Source organism: Macrotis lagotis, chromosome X, assembly GCF_037893015.1.
Source record: "Macrotis lagotis isolate mMagLag1 chromosome X, bilby.v1.9.chrom.fasta, whole genome shotgun sequence".
In the NCBI taxonomy this organism is placed as follows: Eukaryota; Metazoa; Chordata; class Mammalia; order Peramelemorphia; family Peramelidae; genus Macrotis; species Macrotis lagotis.
In genome coordinates, this window is record NC_133666.1 from 611779361 (window position 1) to 611797245 (window position 17885).

Below are 17885 nucleotides of genomic sequence, written 5' to 3' on the forward strand. Positions count from 1 at the left end.
AGGACAAGGTTCAGAGTACAGAGCAGGAGAGTTGGAATATAACAGACTATGACCAGATAAGGGAATTTCAGTATTTATAGATGTGGAAGTGGAGCATTTGTGGGTGATGGAATGATTAAGACTTTCTCTGTGTTTAACTAAGGTTGGGTAGAGAAGTAAGACATGGGAAATGAGCAAGTTGAAGGACTGGGAGCTTAGGGGATTTGAGAGAATTCTTTCTGTCTTTCTCACAAATACAGGTCTATGACATATGTGTATGTCTGTATTTGTATAATTTAGAAGTGTCCCTGTATGAACACAGGAGTTGGGGAGAAGAGAAAGACTGTAAACCAGGAACTGAACTTGTTGAAGAAGGAAGAAAAATGTTCTGGAAATCATTAGACAAAATCATCAGAAGACTGGGAAAGAAGAGAAAATAAGCTTTTATAAAGTATCTACTGTCCCAACCAATATGCTAAGTACTTGACAAATATCTCTATTGATCAATATGCACTACATGAACTTCAAGATTCTGCAATGATAGTAGCAAAGGGAGAGTTTGGAGTGGCAATAAGAAGCAAGGACTCCTAGGTCTCCTGCCTTGCCCAATGATGCTGGGATGTATGAGTAAAAGTACAACCACAGATGGAAAAAGTGGCCAAGGAAATCATGCTATCAGAGTGCAGGAAGGTGTAGATGAGTAACAAAGGAAAAGATAAAAATTGGTTTGTTAACTGTGGGTCAAACAATCCAGAGACCATAGTGAAAGGGTTAAGCATCTTTAAAGTGTGACATTAGTTGGATTCAGTTGTTGGGAGTGAAAATTAGAGAAGTGGGGATCAGGTTGGAAGAGGAATAGCCAGTTTAGGGATTTAATCATGTCTTTAATATACAAGTAACCATTTTTTTTGCTTTGAGAATAAATGATTTTATAATCATACATTTTCTAAGAAATATAAATGAAGTATTTTACCCCAAAGACTGTATATATTGTGAGACACAGGGAATATACTGGTTGTTTTTGCTGAATTACTGCCACCACCCTTTTTAATTTATTATAGAGGATGAACTCCTCTCCTTCCTCAAGATAATGGTGGTGAGGGAGAACATATTTGGAAAGAAATAAGACATAAAAATAAACAATGTCAATAATAGTGAGATATTAATTTCTTTATAGGTTCATGGTCACCTGTGATATTTTGAGTTGAGCTTCAGGAAAGCTTCAAATCAATTTCTTCTACCTACCATGCTCACCAGAGCAGTCAATATATAAATTTCCCTTCATTTCATGTCTTTCCTTTTTTTTTTTTTGATTTTCACAAGGCAGTGGGGTTAAGTGACTTGCCCAAGGTTACACAGCTAGGTAATTATTGAAAGTCTGAGGCTGGATTTTAACTCAGGTCCTTCCTGATTCCAGGGCCAGTGCTCTATCCACTGAGTCACCTAGCTGCCCTGTTTCATTTCTTTTTTATATAATTTCTATCCTAGGCACTTAAGAACATGGGTTATTTAAAAAGTTTCCCTGTTTACTACCCAGTTTCCAAGAGATTTCTTATAATGGCATGAAGGCTGAGCAAATCTGGCCAGTCATGCTGTACAATGGTTGGGAAAAGATGGCTTCTGAGATTTCGTGAACACTGAAGCCTTGCAACCATGTAGAAGTGTGGGAGGAGTAGGAATATTAAAGTCATCTGTGCTTTTCAAACACATATCTACACATACTTGTCAGGCCCCAAATAGTTTCCTGGTGCCAAGACTGCAGGCAGTAAAGACCTTATGAAAGCAATTAGACATTGCTTTCAATCAATTCTTTGAATTTTGACTTAATTCTTTGATCTGATTCCTAACCTTGACTCTTTTTTCCCTTAACTTTTCATTCCACCCCTTCCCTGAAAAACATTAATAACAATAAAAATAATAAAACCATACAATTACAGAATAATAAAATATAACTCATTTGGAAAATCTAACAAAATGTCTTATGACATTTATGAAACGAAATCCATCACTCTACAGTAGCCATAGAAAGGTCATTTATTTCTTCATCCCCACCCAAAAGAGTACAAAAGGGTGTTCTAACAACACACAATAAACAGATAAAAAAGACTACAGAAATATTTATGCAATAAGTAAGCAAGAATAAAGGCAGCCAATAGGTACACATATTGATCTGTCAAACATAAACTGGAAGTGGTTTACCAGGTGTTAACCACAGAGGAAGGAGTCTAAGAAATAGCTAAGATCTACAAGAGTGTAATCAAAAGGCTCTCCATGGGTGATATACACCTAACTTCAACCAACAAGATGCCAACAAAGAAGTATCAAACAAATGGTTGAGTCAAGCAGATTTTTTTACAGAACCAGGAGTCTTTGCACCAGGAAGTCATAGATCACTGACACTTAAAATTACAGAAAGGATAACCTTAAAAGCATCATTCATTTTGAAAGGCTCAGTGAATAGTTGATATGGGACAAGTGTTGAGTAAAGAGACTGAGAGGATAGATAGATCTGGAAGTCATCTACATAGATTTGAAAATTAATTATGAGAGTACAGTAAGAGATGCAGACAGGAAATAGAATCTTGGAATACACACTGTTAGGAGTTGAGATTTGATGGTAATCCAGCAAAAGAGATTGAGGAGAAGTTGCTAAGATAACTCAGAGGAGGAAACCAAGACAGACAACAATGCTATCAAAGCCTAGAGAAAAAAGTATTCAGGAAGAGAGAATGATTGTGCAAATATGCAAATATGGGGGGGGAGAGAGAGAGAGAGAGAGAGAAAGTCAGACTGCAGAGGATTGAAAAATAAATAAGAAAGGAAAAGGAAAAAGGAAACAACTAAAAACAGCTTTTTTTCTGGAAGCTTGGTTTAGAAAAGGATGAGACATTTCTAAGATATATAGGGAACTGATCTGAATTGATAAGATCTATTTACCATTTGATAAATGGTCAAGGATATGAACAGGCAGTTTTCTGAGGAAAAAAATCCATGTTTCAAGGTCCTTAAGAAAACTGCTGTAAGTCACTTTTAGAAAAATGCATATCAACACAATTCTTGAATATCACCTCATAACCATCAGATTGGCAAAACTGACAAAAAAAGAAGACAAAAAAATGCTGGAGAGGCTGTAGGAAAATAAGTACATTAATATACTGTTGATGAAGCTGTGAACTGGTTCAGTCATTCTAGAAAGCAATTAGGAGTTATAACCCAAAAGCTATTAAATTATATTGGTTTTGACCAAGATACTTCTACTAGGTTTCCAACTCAAAGATATCAAAGAAAGAAGGAAAGAACCCATTATGTACAAAAAATTTAAAGCAGTTCTTTTGTGATAGCAAAGACCTGGAATCTGAGAGGGTAGTTGGGGAATGGTTAAACAAGTTATGGCACATGAATGTGATGGAATAATTTTGTGCTAAAAAATAATGTAAGGACAGTTTCAGAGAAACTGTTGAAGACTTGTATAAATTGATACAGAGTGAGGTAAGCAGAACCAGGAAAACAATAGAGTTAACAAAAATTTAAAGGCAAACCACCTTGAAAAGCTTTTTGAACACGATGAATAAGTTATGATTTTATCACATATATTGAAGCATGTAGAGAGAAGATGGGATACAAAATGAAGATTTTTTTTTTAATGCCCAGGTAATGTGGAAATGTGTTTTGTTATATAGTCATTCCCTTCCTCATTGCGACCTCTAATCCTTATAACCCAGTCTCTCATGGGTCTCCCAGGTCATCAGTCCTGCTCTGACTTTATTTTCTTCCCTTGCAAATTTTGATCTTATAATTAACCTGTTCCAGTTTACTATAGCTCTTATTTTACAAGTTCCAAACCTTGGTTGCTTGGCAACCTCTCCAAATCTTAATTACGCCTACCATGGAAACAGAATGAATGATTTGTAAAGCATTCATTAAACTTTTATTTATTACTTTGTGCTAGGCACTATGCTCACAATGAGAGATATACAAATATAAGTAACCAGAACAGAACATTGCCATTAAGAGTTTTTATTTGTTTGCCTGTTTTACTTTAGTGGTAATTAGGAGAAAGGCAACAAAAAGGGAAGCTAGGAGGTAGGGAATGGATTTGAAAACAAGTAAGATCTGAGTCATGGTAAAGATAAAATGAAAACTCACCTATTTGAGCAAATGGATGAATGTTGAAAACTACTTTTGCATGTAATGGGGGAAATAAAATAATAATGAAAATATAATGAAAAATAAATAAAAGTGCCTATTATGTGCCAAGTCCTGAACAGACATCTCTGCTGATCTTCACAACTTTATTATGATCCCCCATTTTAAGAGATGAGGAAACTGAGGCAGAAAGAAGTTAAGATGATGTCTCCAGAATCATACAGCTAGTGACACTAGTTTAATACACTAGTCTGAGGCCAGCTTTGAACTCAAAATGTTCTGACACTCCAGACCTAGCACTCTATTACCTGCCTCTCCATGGCTTTATCCTGGAAATAAGATTGTCCTGTCTCCCCAAAACCAAATCTCCTCTTATACCTATACTTAAATACTTAGGTATTTAATCCCATTATTTCCCCATCTTCTCTTCCAGCAGTTGGCCCCACAAACATTTTCTTCTTCTAACCTTTCTCTTTCCATTCACTCATTCCTTCCTTGAGGTCTATAAATATTCCCATCTGCATTTTCAGAAAACTTCGCCTGCTCTGTAGCTCCACTCCCCTCCACAGCCAGAATCTTAGAACATTCTTGATTCTATTTCTCAATTACTTGCCTTCTGAGTTTTTACATCAACCCTGCAGTTAAGTGCTATTATTATTATTACTATTCTATAGGTGAGGAAAGTGACTCAAATAAAAAGTTAATGATTTGCCTAGAATAACATTACTAAGTGTCTGTGATAGGATTTGAACTCAATTCATCTTGACTCCATTCACTGTGCCAACTAGTTGCCTCAATATACCACAGTGATCTGGATTCCTATGAATGTATAACACAAGGTGGAGAAATAAGTCAGAACCCTTATGAGTCACATTCTGTTCACTAGTCAAACAAATTAAGGTAGTGGCTTTAGTCTAAACTCCAAATCCTAAATTTATTTCAGTTCCACTCCTTGGCCCTCTTCCCAGACTCACACCTACTCCAGTCAGTCATTAATTTTTGAAAGACTGTGGAGTTCAAAGCCCTGAACTAAGTCTTTGACCTAACTCTGTTCTCTTGACTGCCTTAATTTTGAAGACACATTGACTATCCCCTCCTATTTTTGATTCCTGACAGAAACACATTTTAAATGACTTTTATTCCTGCAACTTTCCAATCCAAAATACCATTTCCCCTGGAAACTATCTCTCTTCATATACATACACACACACACACACACACACACACACACACACACACACATGTATGTTTACATGTATATATAATGACTTTCCTAGTAGAACAAAAGCTCATTTAAGGAAAAGATTGCCTTTTAAAAATTTCTATTGGCAGCTCTTAGTGCTTTTTCATTCCATCATTCTTCTATAAAAAGAAGTGCTATTCACTTTACTGAACTTTTTGAGACAATCTGCATTATACGGATGAATTTTAATGAAGCTCAGATACTAATTTGAAATTTATATTAAAATATTCTGATAAAATTCACTTCAATGTATAGTCAACTTTCTCCTTGTCATGAAACAATGAGTATATAGGAAGTCATTAAGGGAAGCTAGGAGGCACAATGTATAGAGCACTGGGGCTTGAATCATGAAGACTTGAGAGTTCAAATTCAAACACCTAAAAGTTGTGTGACCATGGACAAATCACTTAACCTCTCTCAGTCACAGTTTCTTCATCTACAAGGCAAAGAGGTTAATAATACTTACCTTCCAGATTTGTTGTGAGAATAAAATGAGGTATTTGGAAAATGCTCTGGAAACCTTAAAGCAATATGTAAATACTTGTTATCTTTGTCATCATAATGTCTATCTAAATCCTCTTCTCTAGCACTCAGCTTATAAGAAAACTCAACTGAATTAGGGCTCAAATCTAGATATATTCCAATAAGGGTCAAATTATTATTATTAACAATAACAATAATAGCAATCATTAATATGATGATTTGAGGTTTATAAGGCACTTACAAATATTATCTCATTTTATCCTCACAAGTACACTGAGAGGCAACTATCATCATCATTATTATTATGACCATTTTACATATGAAAATACTGAGGCAGACAAGTTAAGTGATTTATTCAAGATCACAAAGCTGGTCAGTTTTTTTTTTTTAATTCTACAAGTAAAATCCATTAGGATGGGAACTATGTCATGACAAGGAGAAAGTTGACTATACATTGAAGTGAATTTTATCAGAATATTTTAAATAAGTAAGAAAATTGAAGCATAAATTGATGATACTGAAAAACTTTATTTAATATAATGAATTATTTTTAATTATTGAGACCACAGCCACACTTTTCAGAAGAAAGTGAAAGCAATTACTTTTATTTTAACCTTTATTAAAGTCCTCCAAACATAGAAGGGCTTTCAATTAGTAAACTAGCATTTATAACATCACATTTCCACATTAGATATGTTGATGACCTAGGTTCAAAGACTAAGAGACAAATGAACTCCTGCATGTCCTACCCACATGGAAAAGCTCTCAGTGAAGGATAACTTACAAAATACTTAAAATCTTGGACTCATTAAATTCTGAGAACCTTTTCACCACAAGGTTTGCTACTTTACAAACTCCTAAAGTTACAAGTTTAGAGGGAGAAAGATAAGGGGGGGGGGGGGAAGAAAAGGAAAGAAGATTGAGAAAAGGGGAGAAAGAGATGAATGGAAAGAGAGGAATAGAGGAAGAGGGAAGAAATGGAAGATAAAGAAACAGAGCCACTATTCACGTATGATATGGAGGGGTGTCAATCTATTTCCAAATCCACAAAGATGATTGAAGTAAGAAGTATCTTATTGTCAAATGAGTGAGATAAGAAAGATATTAAATTGGTGTTCTTCATTTTTATTTTTCTAGCTTCTTAGCTTTTCTGGACAGAGCTGGTTAATACAAGATACATGAAAGATTTAATCTTGAAGTAATGTAGGTCTAGAACCTTAGTGATTAAGGGATAAGGACTTGGAAAATTAGCCCAAGCTATCCAAATGAGACAGGAAATAGACACCAAAGAGCCAATTTAAAATCTATATCAAACAAGATAAATAAAGAACAGTAAGGTTCAGAATATTATAATTTTGGGATGCATATTTGGGAAAAAAAGTTAGGACCAGAAAGTAATTTGATGAATATGAAAACATTGAAGATGAATTCAGTAAGATATTCAAACCCTAGCTAGCTATCAGGTATTCCTTGTCTTACTGAATTTGAGAAAGGTATCATTCAAGTATTCTTTTCTGCAGAAGGCTTGAGATGCTCAACTAGGATCTTCTTGTTCCATCAAATTTCACATCCTAAAGTTACTGAACAACAACTTCTAATCTATCATTTTAAAATGTTAGCAAAAACATATTTATAGAGCATTTTATGGTTTGAAAAGTCTTCCCCTCATTGCAGACAGAGGTTAAACATGGCATGAAAAATGATTTCATTAAGGATATATATATAGCAAGAAAAAGGAGGCAGGCTAGTCATACATCCAGATAATCTAATAGTACATACAAAATATTAGGGAAACAACAATAAAGCATATGGAGAATAATAACAGGTACTAAAATCACAGAAGTTGAAAAGGTATGGAAAGAGATTGGTTTGCACTGATGGTGGTGTTGATGATGATGATAGCAGCTAGCAATCATTTAGCACTGTAAGGTTTGCAAAATGCTTTATATGTTATTTCATTTGATCCTTCCAACAATTCTGTAAGTAGTTGAGACTGAAAGAGGGTAGATAACTTTTCCAAGTTCACATAACTAGTAGGTGTCCCAGGCAGGTGAACTCAGGTCTTTCTGATTCCAAAGTCAGCAATCAAATAATCATCTTTCTAATTCAAAATCAATTTTCTTTCTACCACCCCAGATTCTCTCTCTCTCTCTCTCTCTCTCTCTCTCTCTCTCTCTCTCTCTCTCTCTCTCTCTCTCTCTCTCTCTCACAAAACAACCAGTCTTTTTTAGTGTTTTCAGTCCAGGAAGGTAAGCCCTTTCCCTAGATGGCTCCACATCCCCTCCCCTCATTTAATCTATTAGCTACTTCTACTTCTCACTCTCAACTAAACACCCTACAATGTGATTTTCAACTGCATCATTTAACTGAAACTACTCTCTCTGAAGTTACCAACCATCAGTCCTTCATGCCTACTCTCAAACATCATCTTTCTTGAACTCTCTTAGCATTTGCAACTGTTGACCACTGTTTGTTTTTAATATTTTCTCTTCCAATTTTTATGACACTATTGTTTCCTGAATTGTTTCCCTCCCATTTGATCACTTGTCTTCTATCCCCATTGTTGAATCACACATAACATCTGCATGTTATACCCACTAATCTTGGTGTCCTCCAAGTTCTGCCTGGTGTACTTTTCTCTTTTCCCTTAAATATTGATGAATTCTATAGCTTCTACTGGCAAAACAATCAATGAAATACAAATGATTCCTAGATCTATATATTCAGTCCCAACTTCCTAGCTGAACTGTGGATGTGAATCTACAAAGATCTTTTGGTCATCTCAAACTGGGTATCCTGTAATCATTTCAAATTCAATTATGTCCAAAATAGAATCATCTTTTCCTCCAACAGTCATCCCTTCCAAACTTTCTTACTGTGAAGGGAACCACCATCCTCCCAACCATCTAAACTTATATATCCTCAGTATCATCTTTGACTGATTCCTCCAACATATCAAATTTATTGTCCAATCTTGTCATTTCTACTATCTCTTATCCCTTTTTCTCTAATCACGTAGATATCAGCTTAGTACAGTACATTCATTACCTCTTAGATTATTGTACTAACCTCAAGTCTTTCCCTCATCCAATCCATTGTTCCCTTAGCTGATAAGTGATTTTCCTAAAGCACATAACACTCCTAATCAATAAGCTCCATCAGTTTCTATAACCTCTGGGATGAAATACAAAATCCTGTCTTATAAATGCTTTCATTATTTGGCCCCCTCCTATCTTTTAAGTCTTCTTACATTTTATTCTTCTCTATAAACTCTTCTATCTAGCTGTACTGGTTTAACTTGTGGCTTCTTGAACAGAATACCCTATGTCCTATTTCTGTGATTTTGAATTATCTATCTTGTAATGACTAATTCACCTCTTATTTTCTCTAGTTTTTGTCAATACCCAGTTCACCTTCTACTTTCTTCAGGTGATCATTCCCTATTTCCTCCAATTCTAATGTCTTTCTCTGAAATTACCTTTCATCTACAATATATACATATACCTTATATACATACCTAGTTAGTTTCAATTTTGTCTCAGCATTGGAATGAAAGGAAGGACACCTCCCCCCTTGTACAGTAAATAACAATTGATTAATAAATACTTGTTGACTGGCTGTTTAATCCTAGATTTTAGTTGTCTTTATATAAACAACAATTCAGCTAGGTAAGTCTTATTCATCACATCAGGATGAACACTCTAAAACAAATGACAGCTTCCATAAAGTACCTTACCACTAAAAAAATCATCATAGCAGAAGACATTCAATTGAAAATGGACTTCCATAAGTAAAGAAACATTTTAGAGTTATCAGAATGGCTCTTAAACTTTCTAGTAAAGGAGAAGAAGGGTCTTCTGAGAAATTGAGGCAATTACATGAAAAGCTTTGGCATTTTCTTAGCACTATGGAACACTATTTCTATAATGCTTGCTTAAAACTATGAATGATAATACCTGTTAACTCTTCTAGGGCATTTCTCCGGCTTGATATCTAATTCATAATGATAGATGTCAATTTTTGGAATGTCCATTTCAAAGAAATTAGCTTGTAGCTTGATTGTTCTCCCAGAAGTCCCAAAGTCTGGTCTAGGTGGAGGCTTAAAGGTATATGTTGCCTGCATTGGTGAGGGTGGTGTTGGAGGAGCCGCAAGTGCTGAAAAACAGAAAAACAAAAACAATTAGCTAGGCAAAAGATTGACACAAATTATTAATTTTTAAACCATAATTAGATTAGTAATATAGAATTCATTTTATGAAAAAAAGGAAAAATAATTTCCTTCATTTCTCAGAATCCTACTTTCTCAAGAGTTGGAAGAGTCATTTATTAATCTAGGGCAGTTCCTGTTTGATCAAAGAATCCTCAGGTTTGAAGTCTAAAAGTGTCTTAAGAAGAGGGAAGCAGTTTGGCCAAAGTTATAATTTACTGATTATCTTAAATACAACATATCTCTATTATTTTTAATTCCCCATTTTATTAAACTTTCATATATGAGAGAAAAAAGGATGAAGAGACAGCAGACAATGTAGCATTTTTCATTTAGGCCCACTTAAGGCAGGGGAAATAAACATTAAAAAGTGCAAACTCTAAAAATATCCAACTTTCCTGTTAACTCTATTTTTACCCTTTTGGAAATGTCTCCACTCTCCTGGTCCCTCTTAAAATACTGAAAACACCACATGGCTACCAGAATCTTGTTACCATTAGCATCCCTATTACATACAGATTAATGTGGGTATCCTTATAAACTTAAATCTTAATGCACCAGTGGATCATAAAAGATAGGTCTTCAAGGCAGCTCCTGTTTATCTGGTTAAATTCTTTTTTTTTTCTATACCTTTATTATTACCTTTGTAAAACCTTTTTACATTTTTAAACACTAAATTGATAATGTTTGTCCTTCATTTAAAAAATTATTTTGGGGCAGCTAGGTGGCATAGTGGATAAAGCACCGGCCTTGGAGTCAGGAGTACCTGGGTTCAAATCCGGTCTCAGACACTTAATAATTGCCTAGCTGTGTGGCCTTGGGCAAGCCACTTAACCCCGTTTGCCTTGCGAAAAAAAAAAATTATTTTTTATTTATTTAAGGCAATGGGATTAAGTGACTTGCCCAAGGTCACACAGCTAGACAATTATTAAGTGTCTGAGGCTGGATCTTAAGTCAGGTCCTCCTGCTTCCAGGGTCAGTTCTCTATCCACTGTGCCATCTAGCTGACTCTGTCTTTCATTTTCAAAGAAGACCATGACCTGAAGGAAGTGATGCGATAACATGTACATGAATTGGATTTGAGTGAGAGGGTGATATGCTGTCACCAGCCTTACTTTCTCCTCCAGTGCTATCTGGGTCCAGTGGTCAAATATGAATTGGGACAACTGTAGATGACTCTGAATATGAGGTAATCAGGATAAAGTGATTTGCCTAAGGTCACACAGCTAGTTAGTGTCAAGTGTCTGAGACTTGATTCAAATTCCTGTCCTCTTGACTCCAAAGCTTTCAAAGAATCACAATTTCTCAAGAGTTGAAAGGGTTATTTATAATCTGATACTGGATCCTACATTTACTCCCTGTATGCCCCATGTTGAGTCATTTCATATCTCTGGGAAGCCATTTTCCCAGGCATAAAATAAGTTGAATAAAGTATCTCCTTATCAGTTACCAGTTATCCAATATCAGTTATCAGCCCTAAATATCCTTTGAGATTTACAAACAATCTGTCTCCTTTAAGATTTAGGATTACCTTAAGGATACTGAATCATTTACCTCAGACAATTACTAAGCTTTGTGACTTAGAGCAAGTTATTTACCTCTTTTTACCTCAGTCTCCTCATATATAAAAAGGAAATGATAATAGCTGCTGCACAACTCACTCGATAGTATATAAAACAATAGAAAGTACATAAAATGCTTTGAAAAGTATTAAAGTATTGCCCAAATGTCAGTTATTTTCATGATGATACAGATCATTTAGGACCACCCCCTTTCTCTAACTGTACATATGTGGAACACAGGTCATGAAAAGGAAAAATTATTTACTTAAAATAACAAAAAAAACTAAGTCTCTCCTGTTATGGAAAATTCCATCCACATCCAGAGAAAAAACTATGAAGTCTGAATGAAGACTTTTTAAAACTTCTGGATGTTTTTTCTTTCTTAGAGTTTTTTCCCCCCTTAATTCTTTTTTTTTATTTGAGGCAATGGGGTTAAATGACTTGCCCAAGGTCACACAGCTAGGAAATTATTAAGTGTTTGAGGTCACATTTGAATTCAGGTCCTCCTGACTCCAGAACTAGTGCTCTATCCACAGCACCACCTAGCTGACCCTCCCCCTTAGTTCTAATTCCTCTTTCACAACATGATTTATATGGAAATATGTTTTTAAAAAATGATGATACATGTACAACTTTTATCAGATTGTTTGTCACCATGGGAAGAAGGAGAAAAGAAAGGGTGGTAGAAAAAATGTGGGACTCATAAACATACAATGGATGAATGCCTAATGAAAACTACCTTTGCATGTAATTGGAAAATAAAAAAAGAAAATGAAAGAGAAAAAAAATAAGTTTCTGAGTAAGAATTCAACCCCGGAGTCCTCTGCCCCCAGATGTGACTGCCTATCTCTTCTATGTCATTTTTGACAAATTATTCATTATCTAGTTTCTGAGTGAAAAACACTGGTGACACAACTCATCAGTAACAAAGCAGCACATTCCATCATTAATAATGCTCAGTTTATTGGGAAACTAATGTTTCCTTTTGTTAAGCTGAAGTTTGCCTGTTTTTAACTTCCCCCGAATTCAGTCCTCATCAGTAGTAGTCTTCCACTCAGGGGCTGAGGTTTGACCCCCCCCCCCCCCAAAGGTTTGAGTAATCAACCAATGAGAGGGTGAGAATATAGGCTTTGGTCCCTTTTGTTTGTAGTTTATCTTCAAAAGATAAAGCATTTCTTTAAACATCCTTCAATCTCTCACATCATTGACTTAAAGGACATTCAGGGTTTGATCCCTCACAGCAGCTTCCTCATACCACCTTCCTCCAGTCTCCACACACTACTTGCTATCATCTCATGGTTTCAGCAGGCGCCTTTCAATGACAGGGAATAATCTCTTTCCTCCCCACCTTATATTCTTCCTGGTACGTCTTAAATAGCACAGCATTAACAGGCATAGGCAAGTTATTCTAAGACAGAACCCTCTTCCAAACACTATTTCCATTGAGAAATCCTTCCTTTCCACCCATACAGGTTTGCTTTCTCTCACCTTCATAAAGCTATTTAGTAGCCAAATCCGTAACATCGATTTCCATCCTTCCCCTTCCCTTCTGGCTACTAAATGGGCACCAACCACATTTCAGTCCCAATCAGCTTTTCCTTAGGATATTTAAATGGCTTCTTAACTGGTCTCCTTTTCTCAGGTCCTTTCTCATCCAAATCCATCCTCCATATAACTGCCAAAATGATTTTCTTAAAGGCTAAGTCTGATTATATTACTCTGTTATTCAATAAACTTCAAGGGTTTCTCCTGAAGTTTCTTTAATCTTTTTGTGTATGGGTCTTAGACCCTGTGGTAGTCTGGTTATGTCTAGGGACCACTTCTCAATAAAATAATGCTGTTAAATGCATAACAATCAAAAACACAGGATTGCAAAGAAATCAAATTATTTTGAAATGAGGTTAGGATCTAAATTACTTCACATTAATCTCATCCTACTTAAATATCTATTTACAATGTTATTATCAGTAATACTTTCATACAGTTTATATCTATAACAGGGTTTCTATAACTTTCCAATATAATAGGATTTCCTGTTTTAATGTTATTTCAGTACCCAGTCACTGATTATCATATATACCAAATATTTTGATTCTTTCCATTGTTTATTTTGATTTTTTAAAAAGGGACTAGAGCAATAAAATATTCTCTAAATTTCATTTAGATAAAATCATGGGTCAATCTGAATTGATGGAAAGGTGGTGCTTTGAAATATTTTTAAAGAATCAAACTATTAGTTCCTGTACATATTGTAAATAAAACAAGGAGTTATAGAAGTATTATCAAGTGGAGAGTCTGTTGACTTTTACATCAGTGCACAGACAGGATATATTTTAAATAACAGTACACTTTTACAGTATAAATAATATGCTATACTAAAAAAACTCTTTTTCAAGTAGATTCAACACATGTTCTATGATCTTATACAAAGTTTACATAGTTAAATATTTCTATTTAGAAAGCCCTAGCTAAGATTTAGGAAATACCAATAAGTGAAGCTCAAATTATTGCATTTCACCATTTTCTTTAAAAAAAAAAAGGAAAGTAAATTAAATAACTGAAGTTACCAAATAAGACCTCCAATATGTTTTAAAATAAGACTTTTTAAAAAATTTCATACATTTGCATTTTTAATCTTATTCACAGGAAACAAAAGTTATTTACTAAAAATAATGCAAGCTGTTCTCACGGTATTTCTGACCCAGTCCAATGCAGGACATCCGGAAACTAGTTTGTGAACAAACTTGCTGTAAAAGAATCACTGACTGTAGAGTATTTGTAAGTGTCTTAATAAAAAGTTCATGACCCTTCAATAGTAACCCTTTAGTATGTTGAAAAAATAAAATTTCACTTGAAAATATATTTCTATAAGAGCTAGGTAAAATCTATTTCCCTCTCTACTTTTAGAACTTTAGCATGAAAAAAATCATTCAGTCTTCCTGATGATCATTCCAGACCACTGCATAGGACTGGTTAAGTAATTAGATGGTACCAACACCAAGTTGATTCCTTCATTTGAGTCTTTTAATAAATGACATGTGCCTATGTAAATACTGTTGTCAGCTAACTTCATCTTAAAATGTGATGGAAAGAGTAAGAAGCCAATGACTAGTTATGTGACCATGATGACATGTATAGTGACTACAATGGGCCTGGAACTTCTGAAAATATGTATGGTCTGATCATTTATACATTAAAAGCATAGTAATATTGCTTAAATTTTCTGGGATTGAATTTCCACATCTAAAGAAAAAGGATATACTCTAACATTTTCTTCCAGGTCTACAACTCCTATGACTCTAAAGTTCTTCTCTAGAACTATTTATTGGAGACAAAGTAAAAAATGAAAAGTTAGATAATGACCACCCAAAATAGCAATAAGAACCCTCTGAAAAAACTATCCAATTGCCTTCTGGGGGACAATGGAGACCTACAGACCTGCCTCTAGAACAGAAACTCTTAACCTGGGTCTGTGAACATTGTTTTTTATTTTTATTTTTTTTTAGGTTTTTTGCAAGGCAAATGGGGTTAAGTTGCTTGCCCAAGGCCACACAGCTAGGTAATTATTAAGTGTCTGAGACCGGATTTGAACCCAGGTACTCTTGACTCCAGGGCCAGTATTTTATCCACTGCGCCACCTAGCTGCCCCTGTGAACATTGTTTTAAAAAATATTTTGATACCCATGTTTCAATACGATTGGTTTTCTACATAAGCTTAAGTATTTTATTTTATGAATTTAACAATTCATTAAAATGCTGGAGAGCTACAAAACACACAAAAAAAGTTTAAGAATATGCATGATTTTCTAAGGATCTTATATTTATGTCTAAATTGAAGAGAAAAGAACTATATGGCATACATCGGACAACAAGGCACACATTTAATGTGGCAGAAAAAATTAAATTGAACAAACAACTTGACCCAAATAGTCAATCTCTAGTTCCAATGAGAAGTCACCTTCCTAGTTCTAATACATTCAGGTTCCATGCAGTATTTTCATTTTTTATTATTATTTCAGTTTAGTGAAAAAAATGGGCCTTATACGTATCATTAAAAGACATGAAGAATACAAAATCACCACAGATATCAAACCTGGAAGATGGGAACTTTCTGCATGCTACTGTGGGAATACTAAAACTCAAACTGGTTCTTGGAGCCAATGAAGAGTTCTATTTTTATAACTCATAGGGTAAAGCTCAAAACAAGCAGGAAGATAGAAAAACAAAATACTAGACTGAACAACAGTACAGGGATGAATAGCACTCACTCAAGATGGAAATAGCAGTGAAGCATCATTATAAAAAGACATAGCAGGAAGTAGCAACACACTAGATATGGAGTAAGAGGATATGACTTCAAATCCCCAGGTCTCTAACAACAAACTGTACCCTTAAGTAGCTGAGTCACTTCAAATCTTTGCATCTCAGTTTTCTCAACTGCAAAAACTGTTCTAGAGATCCATGGAGATATTTCAAGGGTTCTGTGAACTTGGATGAGAAAAAAATTATACCTTCATTTAAAAATTATTGGTTTCTTTGATAATCCTATTTATTTTAATTTATGTATTATTCTGAGAAAAGTCTCTAGGTTTCAGATTCCCAAAGGGACCCATGACCCAAAAAAGAAGACGAACTACAGGCATGGATGATTTCTTGGATTCCTCCCAGGCATAATCTGTGAGCATATAGGAATATGAGATAAAGGTCAACATGAAATGTTTCAAAGATAAAAATTAAATGTCCAAACTGGAGAAGGGGGGGGGGGGAATACAAATGCCCAATGGAGGAAACTGATTTAACAGAATCACAAGGGTGATTTAAAAAAAAAAAACATTCACAACATCATTCTCATTCAACAGATAAGACTACAGAAACAGGTATACATTTCTCAGCTTATCTTTTATGGTTCTATATAATGACCCTCCTTTGCCTCTCTAATCAAATCTTCTATTATTTCCAGAGACCATCTCCATTTTTTTTGCAAGACAAGGGGGTTAAGTGGCTTGCCCAAGGTCACACAGCTAAGTAATTATTAAGTGTCTAAGGCTGGATTTGAACTCAGGTACTCCTGACTCCAGGGCCGGTGCTCTATGCACTGGGCCACCTAGCTGCCCCAGACCATCTCCATTTTAAAATACATAAGTCTCCTTATCCCTAACTCTGTATATACTGCTTTCTTCCCTTTCTAGACCTAAACAAATCCTAGCCAGCCTTCAGAGTCAAATAATTCACATTTTGTTAGGACAGATAATTCTCATTTAGTAACACCTAATCATTTTAACAAAATATTTCAAAGAATCAAGTGTCAAATCTGAAGGAATCTAAGAAACTTCTTATTCTATTCATACTTGAACCAAAAAACTCTTCTAGAGATGGAGAACATCACCAAAAACAAACTAGATGATTTCGATTACATCAAATTAAAAAGCTTTTGCACAGATAAAACCACTGTAACCAAGATCAAAAGAAATGTAGTAAATTGGGAAACAATCTTTACAACTAATGATTTTGATATGGACTCATTTCTAAAATATACAGAGAACTGTGTCATATTTTAAAAAAAAGTCATTCTCCAATTGACAAATGGTCAAAGGATATGCAAAGGCAGTTTACAGATGAGGAGATCAAAGCAATCCATAGACATATGAAAAATTGCTCTAAATCATTGATTATTAGAGAAATGCAAATTTAAGCTTCTCTGAAGTACCACCTCACACCTCTCAGACTGGCCATTATGACCAGAAAGGATAATGATAATCGTTGGAAGGGTTGTGGGAAATCTGGGTCACTATTACACTGTTGGTGGAGCCGTGAACTCATCCAACCCTTCTGGAGAGCTATTTGCAACTATGCCCAAAGGGCAACAAAAATGTGCATACCCTTTGATCTAGCAATACCACTACTGAGTTTATACCCTGAAGAGATGATGAAAAAGGGTAAAAACATCACTTGTACAAAAATATTCATAGCAGCCCTGTTTGTGGTGGCAAAGAACTGGAAATCAAGTAAATGTGTTTCAATTGGGGAATGGCTTAGCAAACTGTGGTATATGTATGTCATGGAACACTACTGTTCTATTAGAAACCAGGAGGGATGGGAATTCAGGGAAGCCTGGAGGGATTTGCATGAACTGATGCTGAGTGAGATGAGCAGAACCAGAAAAACACTGTACACCCTAACAGCAACATGGGGGTGATGTTCAACCTTGATGGACTTGCTCATTCCATTGGTGCAACAATCAGGGACAATTTTGGGCTGTCTGCAA

At 35.1% G+C, this 17885-nt stretch overlaps 1 protein-coding gene across 4 annotated transcripts in view; it reads right to left on the bottom strand.

Moving 5' to 3' along the window:
- AGO2 (argonaute RISC catalytic component 2) overlaps positions 1-17885 on the bottom strand; it is a 143583-nt gene that overhangs the window by 61421 nt on the left and 64277 nt on the right. For 2 of the 4 annotated variants that reach the window (XM_074202733.1, XM_074202732.1), the window contains exons 1-2: positions 16010-16957; positions 9808-10006 (exon numbers count right to left, since the gene is read on the bottom strand). In XM_074202733.1, coding sequence (XP_074058834.1) covers positions 9808-10006; positions 16010-16043 — 233 coding nt within the window. In that variant the 5' untranslated portion in view covers positions 16044-16957. Of the gene's footprint in view, positions 1-9807; positions 10007-16009; positions 16960-17885 lie in introns of those variants that run through there. The other 2 variants (XM_074202730.1, XM_074202731.1) reach the window with 2 other exon arrangements.